At 45.3% G+C, this 22,755-nt stretch overlaps 1 protein-coding gene across 9 annotated transcripts in view; it reads right to left on the reverse strand.

Moving 5' to 3' along the window:
* Positions 1 to 22,755, reverse strand: part of NOP9 (NOP9 nucleolar protein) — a 480,269-nt gene that overhangs the window by 120,593 nt on the left and 336,921 nt on the right. For all 9 annotated transcript variants that reach the window (XM_044058359.1, XM_044058358.1, XM_044058352.1 and 6 more), the window contains exon 7: positions 2,931 to 3,123. In XM_044058359.1, coding sequence (XP_043914294.1) covers positions 2,931 to 3,123 — 193 coding nt within the window. The remainder of the gene's footprint in view (positions 1 to 2,930; positions 3,124 to 22,755) is intronic.

Here is a 22,755-nt window from a genome sequence, read left to right on the forward strand (position 1 = left end):
CCACAGGTTCTGTATATGTAGTACCATTAACTAAGAGTTCAGCGCAAATCTAGGTCTTACCTTTGAGGGTACCGATGTAACTAAAGAATACCTTGTTGTTATTCTTAGGTAGGGAAGCCAATTTTGACTTGTCATTAGCTTTGGAGGACTTCACTAGGAGTCTTATTTGCTTGTTTAAGTGTTTTCGGTTTTGAGACAGTTCATTCCTACTTTTAGACAGCAATTTCTTTCTCTTATTGTATAGCCTATTAAAGTCAGTTGTCCACCAGGCAGGTTTGTTTTTCCTTGAAGATCTTTCTTTGGTTCCATCAGGTACTGCAGTCAATACAAGTGTACAGATGCTTGTATAATGCATTGGTGTATAACGCAGCATAAGTCTGTTCCATCAGTGGGGGAGGGGCCATAAAGCTAATTATGCTGTCATGTAAGAGGCTGTAATTGGCCTTTGAGAAGTTTTTTTAGTCTAGTTGTTGCTAAGGGAGCTCTTGTGTTATTATTACTTCTAGCAAGACTGATTTGTGGTCAAATCTAAACAGAGATGGCCACACACTGGGGGTGGTGTAGAGGTCCCCCATGTTGGTCAGCACCAGATCCAGAATGTTGGTCAACACCAGATCCAGGATGTTTGAGCCCCCTGTGGGTGTGTCAACCAGCTGGTCCAGGGCATTGGAGTTAAAGTCCAGGGACCTTTGGGTAAGTGAGTTAAGAACTCTTTAATTAACCATCCATTGACTACGTAAAATTATAAGGCACCCAAAAACAAGGTGTTTGGCTGTATCTTGATTGACTCAAGTAAATCCAAGTAGGCTGAGTGGATGTCATGATTCATGGAGAGGATCCTATAGCTGGCAATGACCTGAAGAGGAGTTTTACCTACAGTCAATTGCACCTAAAATTCAAGGGAACTGTGCTGTTTAACCAATCTAGAGGTGCACTTATCTTTAATGAATACTGACACACCACCTCCTTTAGTTATCACGCCTTCAGTTTGTGGTCTGAACCTGTGGAAGGAAATGTAACCTGCTATAGCTGGGGTGCTCTCCGCAGCCTTAAACCAGGTCTCAGAGACTGCACAAACTTCAGCATCTTCCAACGTCAGGACTGCTTCCAGTGAGTGCAGTTTCTGGTACAGATTCCTAGCGTTTAGCAGCATAACCTTGAGTTTGTTTTTACAGGCTATTTTTACATTGGGAATTTTGTTCTTGAATTACTTCAGATGCAACTGACTGTAGGCAAGACCTCTCTTCAGGTCATTAGCTCACATCCCACCTTACCCTACCCCTGCATATCCATCAACAAAGGTAATGTCACAGTGTTTATGATTTCCTTAACAGTTTCACATAGTTCCTCCTTATTCCAAATCCAAACCCCATCCTCACTCCCAATACAAGTCTTTTTAACACATCTCTTACCCAACCCCCATTCATCCTTCTACTTCAAATCAAGCCATCAAAAATATATAAAAATCCTCCTAGAAAAAATTATCCAGCAGCAACTTCCCAAGGACTGAAAGGCTCAGGTCCTGGTTTCTGAAGATATGCTAAAGACTGCATCGTTCTTCCCCTCCTAAACATACACACCTTATCCATTATCCAGTATGTTTTTGGAGACTTGAAAACATACTGCCCACCCCTCAAGAAAAGTCCAACACCTACATCCATAGAATACTTTTAGTCTATCTCAATGTTAACTACACTAGGAAACATATACCTGAAAAAACAAACACACGACTGCAACCATTCCTTTGTCAGAACCGCATCCATTCTATGCAACATCAATTTTATGCAAACTGAAGCACGATATCTACTTCCGGATCTCTGACAACCTACATTACATAGAAAAATAGCACTTATTCAGGGTAGTCTTTTGACCAAGGCCTCTGACCCAGACAATCACGGTTTCTTCAAAACTAGGTTACGCCAAGAAGGACTTTGTCCTAAATGGCTCACAAACTACTCAAGAAACGGAACAGTTTTTGTAAAACCTAATTTCCTACCTCTTCATCTACTTAAATATGTCCTATAGGTTCCAGTTACATCCTTACTCCTCTCTTCTTCAAAAACAAACTCCAGCTGATATAAGAATTAACCTCCTACTTTCCAAAGATGGTTGCAGACTACTCTCCCCTTCTAAATCAGAAAGAAATCTTGGATGCACAATTATTAAAACTGCAACTCCCTCTATGGCAGCATCCACAAATAAAACAAGAATACAAAAAAGGCTTCCCTATAATAAACTTCCAATCACATCTGTAATTTCATACATTGTATCTGTAGTTTCTAAACATCTGTAATTTCATAAATCAAAACTGCACAGAGCAAAGGTGCAAGAAAAACAAAGAAACTGCACTGTATGACTAGAAAACATGCTTTCTGAACAAACTATGAACTTTCATGGAAAGATGCAAGCTTGAAAGACAACCTTTTCGCAATGGGGGGGCTACATTTTGTGCATGTTTGGGTACATCTGCATATTTGTGTGAAAGCGCACACACACACACACACACACACACACACACACACACACACACACACACACATACACAAAAATAAAAGAGAGAGAGGAAAAGGAAAGCCACACTCAGGGGTTTTATGTTCTTCAGTCTCTGTGGCCACTGCCTTTTCCACCACAATCACTCTAAGATTAGCATGTCTTGTTTCTCACTTGGAAGGTAGGTAAAGTAAAAACACATGATCTGCCATAACTACAACAGTGATATATGCACAAGATGACAGCTTAGGTTCTAGTCAACTGTCATTTGTTAATCCTCTCAAATTCTAACTTAGGCACACCTCATTTCAATGCTTGCCCCCCTTCATATCAGTGTTACAGGGATGTGTGCGCCAAGACCAAACGCATAATTATTTAAACCAGAACATTTTTTAACTCACATTCCTCTGGCAGGGATGCCGTCATCATCATCTACTTACCAGTTTGGCAGTGGGGGCTGCAGAAATGACACGCTGGACAGTGAAGTTGGCAACCTCGTGAAGAGAGAGACTGAGAAGGTGCCCCTTGAGGTGACATTTGTAAAGTTTCTTAAACAATTTCTTGTCAGCTGCCTCCAGAACTTTCTCTAAAAGATGACTTGTACTGTGGTCCTTCAAAAAGATCAGTAGAGAGCTAAAAGCAGGGAAAACAAACAAACAAAAAACACAGGCAGTGAATCTTGCACCAGAATTCCTGCCCAGTACTCCTTTTTAAGCTTGCTGATGGTAACCATCACACACAAAAACATACAAGAGTCTTAACCGGTAAAGCAACGGTTTTGGCAACTCTTATCAGTGCCACTAAAGCAACTCTTCACACAGTCTTTTAGGATTTACTAATCAGCAGTATTTTGGCAAAATAAAATGATGTTATCTAAAGCCAGAATGAGTCAAGGAAACTACAGCCAAACTTCTCTCAAGTCAAATAAAGCAGCTAGAATTCAACCTGGGTGGGATGAGAGAGGGAAGGAAGCAGCGAGAAAGTTGATGGGATACCGGGATGCATGGAACAGGTACCACCAGCAGAAAGACAACTACTCCATTTCACTACATGCAGGAGTTGAGTCTAAGATGCCAATCACAGAATGCATGCAGTTCTGGAGTCCTAATATTTGCAAAAAAATAATACAGGACCAAAGTAGTTCACAATAAAATTGGTACAGACAGCATTAGAAGTCATGAAAAGGGATTACAAACTATTATCATGTCCAATCCTAAGGGAAGGGAGAGGAAGATGTGATGGAAACTTTCAGGTACCTGAACAAGTACAAAAAGCACAATTTTTCAAACACGCATACCCAAAGAAATGTACAAGAACATCAGATGTGTGTTGTAATATAAAATATGGATAAAGCAGAAAAGGTTTTCCAATCTTTTTTTTTTATTATTATTATTATATGCAGTGTATTATTTGAAAGGACAGCCAGTATGATGAGGTAAACACAGCTGTCAATAAGAGATCACAACTTCTTTGTTGTGTCAAGCATAGAGTTCTGCCATCCCAGGCACAATACAGACCCAACTGAACTCTTTGGGCAAGAGTCCTACTTGTTCCATGGAGCGAGAGTTGGGTTAGCTAGAAGTGTGAACCAAGGAACTGGCACGCAGTAGACTCTGTTACTAACATTCACATGTGTGTGTGTGATGCAATCAAATGCCCTGCCCTCCCCCCCTTGTAGGCTACACCTCTGTATGATAACTGGTCTCCACCTGGCCTTCAACCACAGCGACTCTGGAATGACACAAACCCAATGGCACCTCCCCCTCAACAGGCAAGAAGACCAAACCCAGTCATCCTCTTCTCTCACACTCTGACTCGCACATATACTCAAACCATTAATCGAACTCTAGTGGCCTGGGTCATAGAAAGGTCTTCACCCCTCTACACCAACAGAGCTATTATGTTAAATTGGTGAGAAAACTGAAATCTACGTGAAATATGAAGGCCAATAATTCTGAGTAGCGAGTTTTGAATATGGCATACTGTGCACCTTAACCAGCATATAGGGATACAGACAAACTAGGTGGTCAAAGCAGTCCTTGTCCACTATCAAAGATCAATGTTTCTAGGAATAAGACAAATACTTTTATGTTTAAACAAAAAAAATGTCCCAGTGCCCTCAGCATCAAATAAAATTCTTTTAATAAAAGCAGATTAAACAAAGACACCTAGTCACAGAGGTACACCCTACAGCAAAATCTGTGACTTACCTATGTTTGAAAAGAGTTTGCATTGCTTTCTTTGCAAAATGTGGTTAAGCCTAACAGCTAGCAAAAAAACACAGCTTCTGCCAACTGCTGTCTGTTAAAAGAAACACTAATAAAATGGTTCCCAAGAACTCAGCTAATTTAGCCGAATTACACAAGAAATAAACTATTTTAATGGGATAATACCTATGATATCTGGTACTATAAATGGGAGGACACACAATTAGATGACAAACTCAGCTACCTTAATCACATGGCTCCAAGACTCAACCACCCTAAAATGGTGACAATCATTGCCTCATCCATGCTAATCAGATAGCACTCATAGCCTCAGTTACCCTAATGCAATCATATTCTCAGCCTTAGCCATCCCAACAGGGTGATGCATGTTCCAGCCTCAAACACCCACCCATCATAGATTCCACACACCATGAAGAAGCCAAGTCATAAATACCACAAGTGACTCATCAGACATCACCTTGATGATGCAGATGTTCCATATGTGCCAGAAATATCGGTCCATGAAACATCCACCAGAGGCACCGCCTCACAAACTAGTTGTGCTTCAGATGCAACACCCAGTCACATAGTTGTAACCTCAGGAATCAGTTGTGATACAAACATAATACCTCAGCGATTAAAGTTTTAACGTTAAATGCCAGACCTTGCACAGAAACTATTTTAGCAGCACATAACCAATTTGTGGAAGTAGTAATGCCCAAAAAGTGCTTCATCATTCAAAGAAAATGCAAATAAAAGCAAGGAAACAAAAATAGATGACAACTTTCACAAAGCAGCTTGGTCAAACACTGATGATGTAAAAATCTACATAACCAACAAGTAATGTTTAATTCTCAAACAGGGATCCCTTGCTATGGTTTCAAGCGTTTTGATGAATGGGTTTCTCACAGGCTTCTTTCACTGATGCATTCTGTCTGTTATTTAGTCAACTACTGCATTTATTTGGATACTTTATTTTAATTGTGGTTACATAACAATGGAGTTTTTGTACATATATAAATAAACTAAGGTGAGGGAGCAAAGCCCCCCCCCCCACCCCATGTAAACACAAGTTTCTAATGTTTAATTTCTTCTCCCCTGTACAATCTGCCAGTTCTAAGGGTTTGGATCTGTAATGCAAGTTAAATACTGTAATACAAGACAACGGCGAGTTTAATGCAGAAATCTAAGTAGTTTGTTATTTAAGACAGGTGTTCTGCACAGTAAAGATTATATGAAACACACAAGTTACAGCAACCCAAGTTCATACAACATATGAAATAGAAGGCTGTGAACATGAAATAAAACAGAAGTAAAATTAAATGAAAGAAACCAAAAAAGGTACATACTTACCGTAATGATAGGTTGCCACCCTGAGTTTCCACTCTGTCAACTCTAGGAACAAGACCAGCAGATTCTTAGCATGCCTCAAAAGAAGTTATGTACTCACCATAAGGTTCCATACGTGTTGTCTATCTCTCCTTCATTCGTAGTAAGTTAGATTTGGATCCAATCCTCTGATCCGACTCGGCCTTGTACACAAGCTCGAGGTCTTTCACTAGCCCATGGCTAAAACCTTATCCCATCATGCACTAGGAGAGCTCCCCTTATCTTGTTTACAGATATATATATAGAACACTAAATAAGAGTAATTTAATACCTTACAGAGCAATCTAGGTCTGAGATCAGTAATAGCCAACTGTATCAACTCGGTCTTCCAGGAACAAAGGCTGGGGGGGAAGGATGTAAGAATGAAGGTGAGATGGACAACACACATGGAACGTTATGGTTAGTACATACCTTATTTATGTGATGATGTCCTATCTCACCTTCATTCTTAGCAAGTTGGGACAGCGTCCCTGGCACCATCTTCTTGGATGGCTCAAGGGAGAATATTCTTCAGAACTGTGAAATCAAATGAGGCCTTGTTCCTGGAGGCCAGATTGACTTTGTAATGAGTGATAAAGGTATCTGACCTTGCCTATGTTGCTGCAGCTAAATGATATTAATAGGAAGTCTAGCTTGAAAGGCGGAAGAGGTTGCAATGGCTCTTGAAGAATGACCTTTTACTCTACAAATCGCAAAATAAAGATTTTTCCCATAAACAAAGGTTATACAATATAAGAGATGTTTTGAAAGTGTCACTTTAGAGACTGGAGCACCTATCTTTGTATTTAAAAAGCATACAAATAGTTGGTCAGATTTTCTGAAGTCCTATATAAGTAGAAGCATAATTGTCTATGTACATCCAGCTGGTGCAACATATATTCCATCTTAATCTCATAGTTAGGGAAAAATACTGGTAGTTCTATGGATTGGCTCAAATTAGACTCTACACACACTTTGGGTAAAAAGGAAGGGTTTGTTCGGAAGGATACTCTGTCTCTGTGTAAAAGCATGTAGGGGGGCTTTATTGACAAGGCTTGCAGCTCTGACACCCTTCTAGCAGAAGTAATAGCTATCAAAAGAATAGTTTTCCAAGTCAAAAATCTGAGATTGCGGGATGATGCTGGCTCAAAAGGGGGGAAAAATCAAATGCGATAAGACAAAATTCAAGTCCCATGCTGCTGGAGGGTCTTTAATAGGTGGTCTTAGTAAAAAAGTACCTTTAAGAAAGGCTTTGCATAGTCTGTGAGACATAATATTGAGGCCTGATTCACCTAAATGGAAAGTGGATATCGCTGCTGACTGAACTCTGATAGTAGCTGTGGCTGCGCTTTCACTGAACAGTTTAGCCAAGAACTCTAGAACAGAACCTACTGGGGCAGAAAAAGAGTCATTATGATTATGATGCATTAGTAGCTGTATTTAGAGCACAACCAAAAGCTGTATACTGAATTTCCTGTTTGCACTTAATTTTAAAATCGTTTTTTCTCAAAACTTGCATATTTTCTGTCTTTGACCTAGCACTCTTGTGTGGGGTCATTTACTGCACTGTTATAACTTGATATTACTTGTGAACCTCTGCTATCTCTGAAAAAACAAAAACAAAAAAAAATCTTGCTTTTTTCCCACTTTTCTGAGATTTAAAAAAGTTCAAGTTACAGGCTTGCTGTTCTTGAACTGTTTTGTAAGTTTCTGTGAGGCCATTTTTGCTTGGGCTAAAGGAAAGTCTCTCTGTTGATCAGTGGCAGGGATAAACATTGAGCTGCTTCCCTGCCCCCCGTGGGAGTGGTTACTGACTTGAAACTGTAGTTTTATTGGACAAAAAAGGTCATTTCCAAAACTCCTTCGTCTTCCTCTCTTAAAACCTAGTTGCCTCGTGGTTTTGGCATCTTTTCAGGCTTGTTGGCTGTTGGTGAAGCACCCACCAAGAGGAGAAAATGCTGAGAGAAGAAAGGAGCCACTTTTGAGATTTTAAGTATTTTTCCTCTGTTTATTTGATACGTTTTTCTGCATAGCTGGCTAGTTTGAGCATTTTCTGGCTTGTTAAACTTGATTTCTGCATTAGTAGCTGTATTTAGAGCACAGCCAAAAGCTGTATACTGAATTTCCTGTTTGCACTTAATTTTAAAATCGTTTTTTCTCAAAACTTGCATATTTTCTGTCTTTGACCTAACACTCTTGTGTGGGGTCATTTACTGCACTGTTATAACTTTTAGTTATGTACTTACCATAACTTTAGATGTATGGGATCCATCTCGCCTACATTCTCTACAGATGGGTTCGGAGCCGATCCTCGGCTCTGACTCGGCACGCTATACAATAGCACAAAGTATCTTATTGGCTGAGTTACCTCATATCCCAGGATGCACCACTACTGCTTCCCCAGATCTTGTTTGTCCGCACACATGCACACACACATAGACTGTTGTTATAAGATTGCCAGGTGTTTCAAGAGAGGAAACAGTTGTATTCGGACCATCCGGTCTCTTCTGGCCTCCAAGGCAGGGGGAAGGAGAGTGGGTTATTAGGAATGTAGGCGAAATGGATCCCATACATCTAAAGTTATGGTAAGTATATAACTAAAAGATGTAATGTGATCCTATCTCGCCTACATTCTCTACAGATGGGACAGCGTCCCTAGCACCTAATTCCTGGGTGGCTCATTGGAAAACGGTCCGGAGAACCGTGGAACCGAAGGAAGCTCGACCCCTAGATGCCACATCCAATTTGTAGTGAGAAATAAAGGTGTGTAGAGAAGACCACGTAGCAGCTGCACAGATGTCATTAATAGAGAGCTTGGAATGAAAGGCTGCCGAAGTGGCCATAGCCCTGGTAGAATGAGCTTTCACTGGAATTGTAAGCTCTTTATTTGAAATGCGATAAATATGACTGATACAGTCTCTGATCCACTTGGCAATAGTGACTTTCATGATTGCTTTGCCCAATATATTGTCCGAAAAAGACACAAACAGTTGATCTGATTTTCGTGCTTGGTGTGTCCTATCCAAATAGAAACGTAATTGTCTGTGCACGTCTAAGCTGTGAAAGGTATACTCAGCTCTGTTTGTATACTTAGGGAAAAAAAACGGTAATTCCAGTGATTGTTGCAAACAAAAGTTAGAACAAACCTTTGGTATAAAGGATGGGTTTGGTCTAAGAGATACTCTATCCTTGTGAAATACCAGGTATGGTGGTTTGACACATAAGGCTTGAAGTTCTGAAACTCGCCTGGCTGATGTGATAGCAACTAGAAGGGCAGTCTTCCAAGAAAGAAATTTCAAGTCACAGGTTGCTGCCGGCTCAAAGGGAGGTGCAGTTAATGCGGCTAACACTACGTTAAGGTCCCACGGTGGTGTGGGATGAGATATAGGGGGCCGTAGAAGCCAAGCTCCTTTAATAAAGGCTTTGCACAACTTATTGCTCATTAAAGGTGGTTCTATGTTCTCGTGAAAATTGGAAATAGCTGCCAATTGAACTTTGATGGTAGACACCGAACAACCCTGGTTGAACAGGGAAGTTAAAAACTTCAGAACCTCCGACACCGAAGCTGTCATAGGGTCTAATCCTCGGAGTTGGGCCCAAATAGCAAACCACTTCCATTTACTGCTATACATCTTTTTTGTAGAAGTCTTGTGGGCCGAGGACAAAATATGCAAGACTTCAGGGTCAAAAGAATGGCTCCTAACTATGGTCGGAAGAGGAGTAGCCAAGCTGCTAGCTTCAATGAATGTAGGGACTGATGGAGCTGTCCTGACTGATGCGTCAGGAGGTCCGGAACTTGGTCCAGGAACCAGGGACCGTCCAATGCATACTTGCGAAGAAAAGGGAACCAAACTTGACTAGGCCAGTATGGGGCGATTAGAATCATTTTGCTTCCCAAGCGAATCGCCTTCTGAATCACCTTGGGGAGAAGGGGAACCGGTGGAAAAGCGTATAGCAGACCGGAGGGCCAAGGTCGGACCAGAGGATCCTTGGGCATCTCCCCCGGAACTGGAATGAGAGAGAAGAACTGCTGGCACTTTGCGTTGAGGGGAGTTGCGAAAAGATCGCAACATGGAACTCCCCATCTGGTGAAAATCTGTGTTACCACTTTGTGATTCAAGGACCATTCATGAGGGAAGAGAATAGTCCTGCTCAGTCTGTCGGCTATCACTTTGGATGTCCCCAGAATGTGTGTTGTCACTAGAAAGCGTTTGGTAGCAATCGCCCAATCCCATACCTTCATGGCCTCTCTGCAAAGGGGGTAAGACCTGGTCCCTCCTTGCTTGTTCAAGTACCAGACTACCCACATGTTGTCGGACTGAATGGCAATCGTCCCCCGGGGGAGGTGATCGTGCAATGCTTGCAACGTTAAAAGCACCGCCCTCATTTCCAGGATATTGATGTGGAGAAGATTCTCGTCGGAGTGCCACGTGCCTTGGACCGACCTGTCCAGATAATGTCTCCCCCACCCTGTCTGGAAGGCGTCCGTAGTCAACGTGGCCGAGGGGGATGGGGGAACGAAGGGTCGCCCCTGATCCAGGTTGGAGGAAAGAAGCCACCAACGAAGATCCTGTTTGCATGTCTCTGTGATCAATATGTGGTGACTGAGGGGGAGGTCTTGATAAGACCACTGGACAGAGGAGCCACTGGAGTATCCTCATATGCAACCTTGCCAAGGGGACGAGAAGAATGGCGGCTGACATGGAACCTAACAGCTGCAGGACCATTCTCGCTGGAGCGCGACGTCTGAGGAGTAATGCCCGAACCTGAGACTGCAATGTTGCTATCCTTTCCGCAGGAAGATAAACTCGCATCTGCCTTGAGTCCATTTCTGCACCAATAAACAGAATACGCTGTGATGGCAGCAATATGGATTTTGTCCAATTGAAGGTGATTCCTAAGGAGTTGCCTAGGGAGATAGTGGCTGCTAGAGTTTTTAAGAGTAGATGCCTTGAGGTGGCAGTTAGGAGCCAGTCGTCTAGGTATGGAAACACCTGGAATCCTAGACTTCTCAGGTGAGCAGTCACCACTGCCAAACATTTGGTGAACACCCTGGGGGCTGTGGTGAGACCAAAGGGCAGTGCACGGAACTGGAAATGACTGTCCCCTAGGCTGAAGCGCAAGTGTCTCCTCGACGCCTGATCTATCAGAATGTGATAATAGGCGTCTTTGAGATCTATGGAGCACATCCAAACACCGTTCTCCAGAAGCGGGAGAATGGTTTGTAAGGTGACCATCCGGAATTTGGACTTTTTTACTGATCGGTTTAACCTGCTGAGATCCAAAATGGGCCTCAAGTCCCCGGTCTTTTTTGGTACCAAAAAGAATCTTGAGTAAGTGCCTGATCTGCGGGGCAGGTTGGATGACTCCTTTTTGAAGCAGCTTTGAAATTTCGATGGCTGCCAGATCCCGTTGACTGGGTGGCGGGTCCGGGATTCTTTGGGATGGTGGGGGGGGGGTTGAGAAAAGGGAATGGTGTAACCTCCGGCGATGATTCGGAGCACCCATTGGTCCTGAGTGATACTTTCCCAGGCCTTTAGGTGCCTCAAAAAATGACCCCCGACTGGCTCCGGAGCTGCACAGTCGGGCACTCCTTCAGGGATGCTGGAAGGAGGAGGAGCCACGAAAGGACTCGCGGTCTCCAGTGTTGCGGGGGCCTCCGCCGCCTCTGGGACGGCGTCTCCCTGAAAAATTTCCCCTTCCTCTGCCTCTAGAAGGGGAATCGCTCTGCTGCGATGAGTAAGGCTTTTGAGACTTACGGAACCACAGTTTCCCTCCACTTCGAGCCTTGGGATAAGGTCTGAAGGGAGTGGAAAACCAGGCCCCTACGGCAGTTAAAGCCTTACCCTCCTGCTCGCAGCGAGTCAAAGTGTCCTTTACCTTGGGTCCAAAAAGGGAGGACCCATCGAAGGGGGCGTCGGCAAAGAAAGACTTAAAGGCCTCCGCAAAGTGACACAGGCGTAGCCAGGCTTGTCTCCGTTGAGCAACACCTGTGCCCGCCGCTCTGCTCGCTCCTTCGGCTGCATACGAAATGAGCCTCATGGACGAGTTGGATAGGGAGGACAGGGTAGCCAACTGGGAGTTAACCGTCTGGGCTAACTGCTCAGGTAAGTTACCGGAGAGGGTATCCGAAAGCTCCTTGACCAGATCCCTCTGCAGTCTCGTAAAATGCGTCAAGTAGTTCAGAGACCTTAATGTAAAGGTTGCTGAAGCAAGGGTGCGCTTCCCGTATCGATCCATGCTCCTAGACTCCTTATTAGAAGGATGGACGGACGTTGAAGCCTCTGCCACATCTTGTTGGGTGGCAGATGCCACCACCAAGGCATCAATAGCCACACCTTTGGAAAGAAAATCCTTATCCGGGGGTGCCGACAGGAATTTATTGGGGCGAGTTGGCACCGGTTCAACAGAGTCCGGGTGTTCCCACGCCCTTCGAGAAATCAAATCCAGGAGCTCATCGAAGGGCGGAGACAGCCAGGAGGCGGAGGGCTGAGCCCCGAAGGCCTTGAGGAACACAGACTCCTCAGCAGAAGGGGGTTTGGACTGCCAGTCTCCTCGTTGCTTAAGGATTTCCAAGATGTCCGCAAAGGATACATCATCCGAGGACAACTTGGGGGACCCTTCCGCATCATCGAGGTCGGTATCAGAGGTGAGAGATTCATCAGGGGAGTCGACGTGCTTCCTCTTGCACTGTCTCTTCCTCGGGGGTTCCTCCGAAGACGTTTCGGAGGGACCTCCAGGAAGAAGGGAACCCCCAATGGGGGTAACCTCAGGCCCCAGGGCTCCGCTGTCATGAGACAGGGGGATTGCAAAGGAACCAGTCTCCGTGCCAAGGGAAGGTGGTGGTGAGATGGTAGAAGTGGCCAGAGAGGACTTGGCCAAGGCACTCCTCATGGCCTTGAAGGCAGGACCCCCAGAGTCCTGGGAAGGTTCAACCCCCAAGGCCACAACAGCAGTCAGAACTCCCGCCGCCGACGCGCCGAGAGGGAGGCTCGGAACCGAAAGGATCGGTCCCAAAGCATCCCCCCCCCCCCGGGACCGACAGAGGAGGTCCACGTACTGAACACCGACCCGAAGGGCGGGGTTGGAGTTAGGGTCGGAACCAACCCGACAACTTCCACCGGCACCACCACCGACTCCAACGGCGCCAAAGCTGTTGGAGGAGGAACCGAGAAGGCAGGGTGGGAAACCGGCTCCGGAGCCAACTGGGCTGGAGCCGAGACCAACTTTTGAAAGACCGGAGACTGAAAAAGCCTTTGAAGCACCCTGTCTACATCCGAATCGGACATCCTCGAGGACCGAGAAGAGACCGACCGGGTCCGAGTCGACTTCTCCGCCGGTTCCGAAAGACTGGGGGACCGGCTCCAAATGGTTTCGAGAAGTATCGGCGCCGAGGGAGATTCCAGCACCACCGCAATTTCCCTCGGAACCGATGTGGACTTCGGCACCGAAGGGGAAGAGTCTGAGCGGGCAACCTTCATCGGCTCCGAAGGCAGTGGAGCCGATGGAGATGACTCGCCTCTCGATGCCCGAGTTCTAGGCTCCGAAGCCAGAGGAGTCGAGGCTGGAGACATCGAGGCAGAGCATTCCGCCCTCGGCTCCAAAGTCCGCGGAGCCGACGGAGAAGCCTGCCTTGACTTTTTTGTAGCCGGATCCGACGGGCTGGTCGGAGCCGAAGATTTTTTCTTCCTCGACGGGGAAGAAGAAGAAGATAGGGCTTCCTCAAAGGAAGGGGTAATAAGCCCTTTCAAAATCAACTTATTTTTCCTCTCTTGGAGCACGCGAGAGGAAAAAGCGTGGCAAACGCTACAGGATTCCTGAAGGTGCTTCGGCCCCAAACAGTATACACATAAGGAATGATCGTCCGTAATGGACATTTTATAGTTGCATTTCGAACATTTTTTAAATCCTGATGGCCTATGTTCTTTCGACATGGCTATCTACTTCAACACCGACTACTAACAGAAAAATAACACGTAGACTAGGGCAAGGTCCCTCTAAGTTAAAAGGGATCACTTGCCAATAAGAAAAAAATACAATTTACCACAGAAAAGATTTTAAACTGCACAATTCCACAATGAGTAGCTGTTAAACAGCTCTAACTAAGGCGCGTGGGCTAGGCAAGGCCCCTCTAATTTAAACGGGATCCTCGAAGAAAATACAATCTCACCACAAAAATTCAAAATACTCAGTCACACAACAATAAATAGCTGTTAAAACAGCTTTTGGGTAAGTTTAGCGAAAATTCTGACAGAAAAATAATCACTAAGAGGCACTTAGCTCAGCCAAGTCCGAGACCACGTCTATGCTGTAGAAGTGGCAAACGAGATCTGGGGAAGCAGTAGTGGTGCATCCTGGGATATGAGGTAACTCAGCCAATAAGAGACTTCGTGCTATTGTATAGCGTGCAGAGTCGGAGCCGAGGATCGGCTCCGAACTCATCTGTAGAGAATGTAGGCAAGATAGGATCACATTACATCTTGATATTACTTGTGAACCTCTGCTATCTCTGAAAAACAAAACAAAAAAAAAAAATCTTGCTTTTTTCCCACTTTTCTGAGATTTAAAAAAGTTCAAGTTACAGGCTTGCTGTTCTTGAACTGTTTTGTAAGTTTCTGTGAGGCCATTTTTGCTTGGGCTAAAGCAAAGTCTCTCTGTTGATCAGTGGCAGTGATAAACATTGAGCTGCTTCCCTGCCCCCCGTGGGAGTGGTTACTGACTTGAAACTGTAGTTTTATTGGCTGTTTTGGGTCAATTCCTGGCTCTTTCCAGCCCCTGCTATCAAGCACGCTTTAGAGTGCTTTAGCGCGGAGTTGCCACTAGAGCAGCATCGGGCAGCGCCGGTTTAACAGGGTTGAACTTTTTCTGGCTCCATAGGGTCTGTTCTTCATTTTTTCCCTAAGAACTGCTCTGCTAGTAATCTAAACAGTATATCCCTTAACTAAAAAGCGCAGCACTTGTTCCTAAAAGCTTTTACTTGTCTTAAAAGCATCTTCTTTTCAGGTTTAGCACTTCTGTATTATACAAAGTCCCTCACTAGCAATCCCCCCCCAGGAGTACCCACTTCCTTACTAAGTCCTCTCTTATTCAGTTACACCCCTAACTTCTAAATTTCTCTAGCATGTCGAAGGGCCAGATGCTGGTGTCCTCTCCTGTCCAGTTGGTGAATTTGGGAATATTGAGGCAATGTTACAATTGCCTCATGTACACTGACAACCCTCTCCTCCTCCCACATAACACAAATACTTGCGAGAGATGCAGCTATTTAGCCAAACTGGAGGCTGAGCTCTCTCAACTCAGGACTGGCAAGACCAGACAGGAGGAGAAGGCAACTACACACACCACAAAACCAGTCTCACATAAAGCTATCACAGCAATGAATCAAACACATAAACACACAAAGTCATACTCGGAGGCTCTGAGCAAAAATTTACCTAAACAGCAGAGGCCTCCAAAGCAGACATCCAAGCAACTGCCACCTCATGACACACCACAGGCAACACATAAACCATAAAATCAGTGTGCAAAGCAGTCACAGCCCTTAAGGCCAAATACAACACCAAACATACTTGTCATAGGTGACTCCATAGTCAGACACACTGACGTCCCACTCACCAGGCCGAACAAGGAGAGAGTCACAGTAAGCTGCCTATCGGGCGCTAGAATCCGCCACAACACAAGCACTCGGGTCACTCAACAGCAAGTACAAATATGACACAGTCATTGTCCATGCTGGTGTGAACGACCTGAGACGTACCTCCCTGGACTACATGAAAAGAGACATAGAGGAGCTCTCTATGTAGCCCAGGCAGGTATGACCCTGACCAGTATCCTTCCTTCACCAAGAATGATGCCACAACATAGAGACAAGATGATCAGCTTTAATAATTGGCTTAATTTCTGGTGTCATTCAAAGGGGATCCAGTGTCTGTCTGCCTGGGATGACATGCTTGACAAGCCACGCTGCTTCGCAAGGGACGGCTTGCACCTGTCAGCCCTGGGATTCCGGATATTGGCTAAGGCTTTTGCCACCCCCATAGTGCCTTTTTTAGGCAAGGCTCAAATTCTAAACCTACCACCCTAGAAAACAAAAATGGGAAGAAACTAAGGGTAATGCTGCTCAATGCCAGAAGTCTAAATCTCAAAATGCACGCTCTCGAGGCCCTTCTCAGTATAGAGAACATCGATGTCTGTGCTGTGACTGAAACCTGGTTCAAGGCTCCTGAGAGCACCCCGGCACTATCAGGTTTTACCTCATATCATGCGTTCCGGCCCCAAAACCCGGACCACACCACAAAAGGAGGGGGTGTATCCATATTCATCAAGGATACCCACACCTCCAGGTTGGAGGCAACACACAAAGCATCGGAAACCATCCAGGTGCAATTAACCATAGGCAAAACTGCTCTACAATTTGTAGCATGCTACAGGCTACCCTCTCAAACTCAGGAACCCCACACAGCCTTCCTGAAGACACTGGAGGGTATAAATTATCTCCAAACACCATTATATTGGGTGACTTCAACTACCCGAATATAGACTGGGAACATTACTCAAGCCCCAACTTTCTAGCCCAAAGGTTCCTGGAGTTCATAAATTCAAATGCCATGGAACAACTAGTCACCGTTCCCACAAGAGGAGAAAATATACTAGATCTCATCATCACAAACATGGGGACAAAATGCTCCACACCGGAAGTATATCCCTCATTGGTGAGATCAGATCACAAACTTATCTCATTGGAAATCCACATCCCGCCCCCACCCCAAACAAAAAAGACCACAGTGAAGAACTTCTCTAAAGCAAACTTCACACTACTCAAGACTGGTGTGGTATCCTTCAAGGCCCCGAGCCAGTGGAAACCACAACCCAAGCTGTGGAAGCCCTTACAAATGCCTTCTACGAACACCTCCAGGACTGCATGGATCAGGCATTCCCTAATAAAACCAAGACTCTTTCCACCAAGGGCAAATGTCCAGTCTGGTGGACCCCAGCCATAAACAAACTTTACAATAAGAGGAGAAAGCTGTTACATGATAGAGCAAAATCCATAAAAGAGAAGACACCCTTGATCATTATTAGTAAAAAAATGCGAGCACTCATAAAATCATCCAAGGCCAAATTTGAGAGAAAAATTGCAATAGATTCAAAAGACAATCATAAGGCCTTCTTCAGCTATGTTAGAAACCTGGGTGGAAACTCCCAGATATGCGCAGAATTAGTCCAAAATGATACAAAAATCACTGAACCCACAGACATTGCCAACATACTGGCAGACGGGTTCAGTGCAAACTTCACCCCCCTCTCCCCCCCAAAAGGAGAGATAACTATCCCAGCGGAGTGTAGCCTCCCAGACATCTCTAATGCGCAGGTGAAAGCTGCTCTCTCTAAAGCTAAAAACACAGCATCAATGGGACCGGATGGTGTCCCCGGCTGTGTGCTACCCGAACTCAACGAGGAACTAAACCCGCATATAAGGCAGCTGTTTAATCTTAGCCTTACCACAGGATACGTGCCCAAGGAGTGGCGTACGGCAACTGTGGTCCCACTCCACAAAGGCGGTACCTCTACGGACCCTGGAAATTACCGCCCCATAAGCTTAACAAGCCTGGTCTGCAAAGCTATGGAGAGGATCATAATGGAACTCATAAACAAAGACATAGGGGACTTGCAGACATTGGACCCGACCCAGTTTGGCTTTGTCAACGGCAGATCATGCCTTTTGAACTTGGTCGACTTCTTCGAAACAGTCACCAAGGCCATTGATGAGGGAAAGGCAGTCCATACAGCCTACCTTGACCTTGCAAAAGCTTTCGACACAATACCCCACTCGGGTATTATAGAGAAACTTACCAGCCTAAATGTAAACCCATATGTCACAAGATGGGTCTCAAACTGGCTAAAGGACAGAACCCACAGGGTTAGAGTTGCTGGCGCCATGTCAGACTCCAAGCCGGTCACAAGTGGGGTCCCACAGGGCTCAGTCCTTGGCCCCCTGTTGTTCGGCATCTACTTCTCAGAAGTACAGGCAAACATAGGAGGACTATGGCTGACAAAGTTTGCAGATGACTGCAAACTGGGCGCCATAGTGGGAAAGTACATCGGACAGATATCCTTCAGAGGGGTCTCACGGAAACTAATAACTGGTGCCAGAGCCATGGCCTGAAGTTAAATGTCAAAAAATGTATAGTCATACCCTTCGGGAAAAACAAGGTAACCCCAAGCTACCATATAGGTGGCAATCCATTAAGCACAGAAGAGGTTATCAGGGACCTGGGGACCCAGGTTGACAGTGGCCTTTCTTTTGACACTCACATTGCTAAAGTGGTTAGAAAGACCTTCTACATTGCCCACCTGATCATGAAGGGATTCACATCCAGATCAAGTGAGGTCATTGTTCCCCTGTACTCTTCACTTATCAGACCAATGATCGAGTACAATGCCCCATTCGGGATGTATCTCACCCGACACCTGCAGCAATTAGAGAGACCCCAAAAGTTCCTCACCAAAAGGATAAAGGGACTCCAAAATCTGTCATATGCTGCCAGACTGAAGAAACTCCAGCTCTATTCAGTCGCATACCGCCTGCTCAGAGGTGACCTGTGCCTGACATACAAGGCCATGTCCAACCCGGAATTAATGAACATGCTCCACCTCAAAAAATCCAAATCTACCAGATCCACTAGAGCAAGCGACTTAAACCTTAGCACGGATATAAACAGGACATGCTGGAGGGATAGATTTGTCACCCAGAGACTCCCTATGCTGTGGAATAAAATCCCAGTCCATGTGAGGCAGAGCACCTCGATGGCTCTGTTCAAGAGAAATCTTGACCGGTGGATGGGAGATCGTAGGTTTACCCCGGGAATCATCTCTGTGTCACTGTTGGACAGAGGCACAACAAACTAATGGGCACAGTATTTTTTAACATAAGGGGTGGCGTAAGCCACAAAACTTTGGGCTAGGCTTATAAATGCCTTAGGGCAGATAGCCTAGTATAAACCTATGAGAAGCCCATAAAGAGAATCTATTCCATTTGCTTCTATATACCTTTCTCGTTGAAGCCTTATGAAAAGAAATTAGGATATGTTTTATTGATTCAGAAAGGTTAGGGAGCCTGGCTATGGTTGGAATCTGAGCAGCCAAGCTGTCAACTTCAGAGTCTGAGAGGGATGGAGCATTCCTGAAGCATGAGTCAGAAGGTCCAGAACTGGGTCCAGAATCCAAGGCTCCTCCTGTATTGGAGGCCTCAGGAAGGGGATCCAGATTGGACGAGGTCAGAATGAGGAGATGAGCATCAAGTCCCTTCCCAAGTAACTGGCTTTCTGAAGAACTTTGGGTATCAACCGAGAGGGAGGAAAAGCGTAGAAGAGACCAAAGGGCCAATTGTGTGGAAGTGCATCTCTTGGCAACTCCCCTGGAGGGGAGATCAGGGCAAAGTAGCTGCTGCATTTGGCATTCATGGATGTGGCAAAAAGGTCGCAGCAAGGGTGGCCCCATTTGGAAAGAAGACTCAAGACCTGATGTTGCAGAACTTGAACTCTTTCTGGAGGAAGTTTGGGCATCATCTTTGTAGCATCTAATTCTGCTCCTATAAAAACGATAAGCTGAGACGGCAGCAAGGCAGATTTTTCGTAGTTTATTGTAATTCCTAGGTAAGAACAGAGCTGCAAGGTGTTGTCTCTCGCTTTTGTTAGTAGATGCTCGGTGGTGGCGGTTAGGAGCCAGTCGTCTAAGTATGGAAACACTCTGAATTCTAGGCATCTCAAGGGAGTTGCAACGACTGCACTTGGTGAACACTCAGGGGGCTATAATGAGGCCAAAGGGCAGAGCTCAAAACTGGTATTGGCTGGCTCCCAGCCCAAAGCGCAGGTGTCTCCTGGATCGCCTGTCCATTTTTATGTGATAGTACACATCCTGAAGGTCTATCGAGCACATCCAATCATCTTGTCCCAGAAAAGGGAGACTTGACTGCAATGTTACCATCCGGAACATGGACTTCCTTTACAGACTTGTTTAGGTTGCTGAGATCCAGAATTGGTCTCCAGTTCCCAGTTTTCTTTGGAACTAAAAAGAATCTTGAGTAAGTTCTGGATTCCATTAGGTCTTTGAGGACTGTCTGGATGACTCTCTTGTCTAGCAACTTTTGAATTTCTAGAGTTGCCTGTTCCATTTGACTGGGTGGAACGTTCGGGATGTTTATGTTTGGGACGGGAAAGGAAAAGGGTATGGAGTAACCTCTGGATATGATGCTTAGTACCCACTTGTCTTTTGTTATTGTTAGCCAGGCTTTTGGGTACAAAAATAAGTGACCCCCAACTGCCTCCAGAGATGGACAGGCGGGCCTCCTCTCAGGAGCGCTGAAAGGGCTTACCAAAGAAGGATTCCTGGGCACCCTGATTCTGTGGACCCCCTCGGCCATGTGGTCAGCATCTTCCATTACCACTTTCCCCTCTGCCCCTGAGAGAAGAATCACCATGTATGTCCTGGAAAGCTCTCTGGGACTTTCGAAACCACGTTTTCCCACTACCTTTCTGACCTTTGGGGTAAGGTCTGGTAAATAGGGAAAATGAACTCCTAAGGCAGAGAGAGTCTTTCCTTCTTGTTCACACCTGGTTAGTGTGTCCTTGACTTTAGGCCCAAACAGGGACGAGCCATTAAACGGAATATTCACAAAGGAAAATTTAAAGGGATCCGTAAAATCACTCAAGCACTTCCAGGAATGTCTCCTTAGGGAAATTCCTGAACCCACTTGCTCTGCTCACTCCATCTGCTATGTTGGTGTGAATGACCTGAGACGTACCTCACTGGACTACATGAAAAGAGACATGGAGGAGCTCTCCGATCTTGTAACCCAGGCAGGTATGACCCTAACCCTGAGTAGCATCCTGCCATCACCCAGAATGACACCACAGTACAAGGACAAAATGATTGACTTTAACAATTGGCTAAGCTCTGGTGCCATTCTAAGGGAATCCAGTATCTGTCTGCCTGGGATGACATGAACAACAGACCACGCTGCTTTGCCAGAGATGGCCTGCACCTGTCGCCCTTGGGATTCCGGATACTGGCAAAGGCTCTTGTCACCCCTATAGTGCCTTTTTTAGGCAAGGTTCAAATGACAAATTCACCACCGTAACAGGTACAAGCAAGCAAAATCTGAGGGTAATGCTACTTAACACTAGAAGTCTAAACCTCAAAATGCACTCACTTGAGGCACTTCTTAAAATGGAGAACACTGACATCTGTGCAGTGACAGAGACCTGGTTCAAAGCTCCAGAGAGCACCCCTGCATTACCAGGCTATAATTCATACCACACCTTTCGGCCACTAAACCCGGACCGAAACACTAAAGGTGGAGGCGTGTCCATATTCATTAAGGATATCCACACCTCCAAGCTAGTTGCTCAGCATAATGCATCCGAGATTATCCAAGTTCAACTAACTGGGCAAAACTGCAATCCAGACTGCAACTTGCTACAGACCCCCCACCATGCCCCAGGATTCCCACTACTCTTTTCTTGATGCACTGGAAAATATTAAGGTATAACCCAACCCTCTAATAATGGGCAATTTCAACTACCCTACCATTAACTGGGAAAACTACTCATGCACCAACTCTTTTGCTCAACATTTTCTGGAAATCATCAATTCCAACGCCTTGGATCAACTTATCCACACCCCCACCAGGGGCAGCAATATCCTAGACCTGGTCATCACCAACATGGGTGACCAGTGTTCCACACCAGAGGACAGCTCCTTGTTGGTCAGATCTGACCACAAGCTAATCACCCTAGACATCCACATCCCGCTCCCAACCCCCATTAGAAAAACAACCGTAAAGAATTTCTCCAAAGCCAACTTCACGCTTCTTAAGACAGAAGTGGCAAACTTCACAACACCCATGCAGATGGACAATAAAGGTACGACTGCTGAATCCTACACCAATGCACTTTATAAGCACTTACACGAGTGCATGGATCGTGCTATCCCTAACAGAACCAAGATGCTATCCTCCAAAAAAAGGAAGCCAATCTGGTGGTCTTCTGCCATAAATAAACTCTACAACAGGAGAATGAAACCGTTGCAAAAAAGAGTAAAATCCCACAATTGGAGGAACTCCCTGGTCAGCCTCAGTAAGAAGCGGAGATCAAAAAATCCTCCAAAGCTAGTTATGAAAACAAAATTGCCACTGATTCTAAAGACAACCACAAAGCATTCTATAGCTATGTCAAGAATCTCAATGGCAACACTCAGATCTGCTCTGAGTTACAGCACAATGTCACTAAATATACAGAACCAACTGATATTGCCAGCATCCTTGCAGATAGGTTCAGTGCTAACTTTACCCCCCTCTCACCCCCTAAAGGGCCCATCGTTATACGGGAAGAATGCAAAGTTCCTGTAATCACGGCTGCACAGGTAAAAATCTCACTCTCCAAAGCCAGGAACACAGCATCCGTGGAACCTGACAACATCCCAGGCTGTCTTCTACACGAACTACAGAATGAACTGGCACTCCACCTAAGTACCATGTTCAATCATAGCCTCACCTCAGGCTTTGTGCCCACTGAATGGCGCACCGTGACGGTTATCCCACTCCACAAAGGGGGGGCCACAACAGGCCCAGAGAACTACCGCCCCATTAGCCTGACGAGCCTGGTCTGCAAGACCATGGAACATATCATCA

This window comes from Protopterus annectens, chromosome 16.part0 (genome assembly GCF_019279795.1).
Source record: "Protopterus annectens isolate FY-2018-M chromosome 16.part0, PAN1.0, whole genome shotgun sequence".
In the NCBI taxonomy this organism is placed as follows: domain Eukaryota; kingdom Metazoa; phylum Chordata; order Ceratodontiformes; family Protopteridae; genus Protopterus; species Protopterus annectens.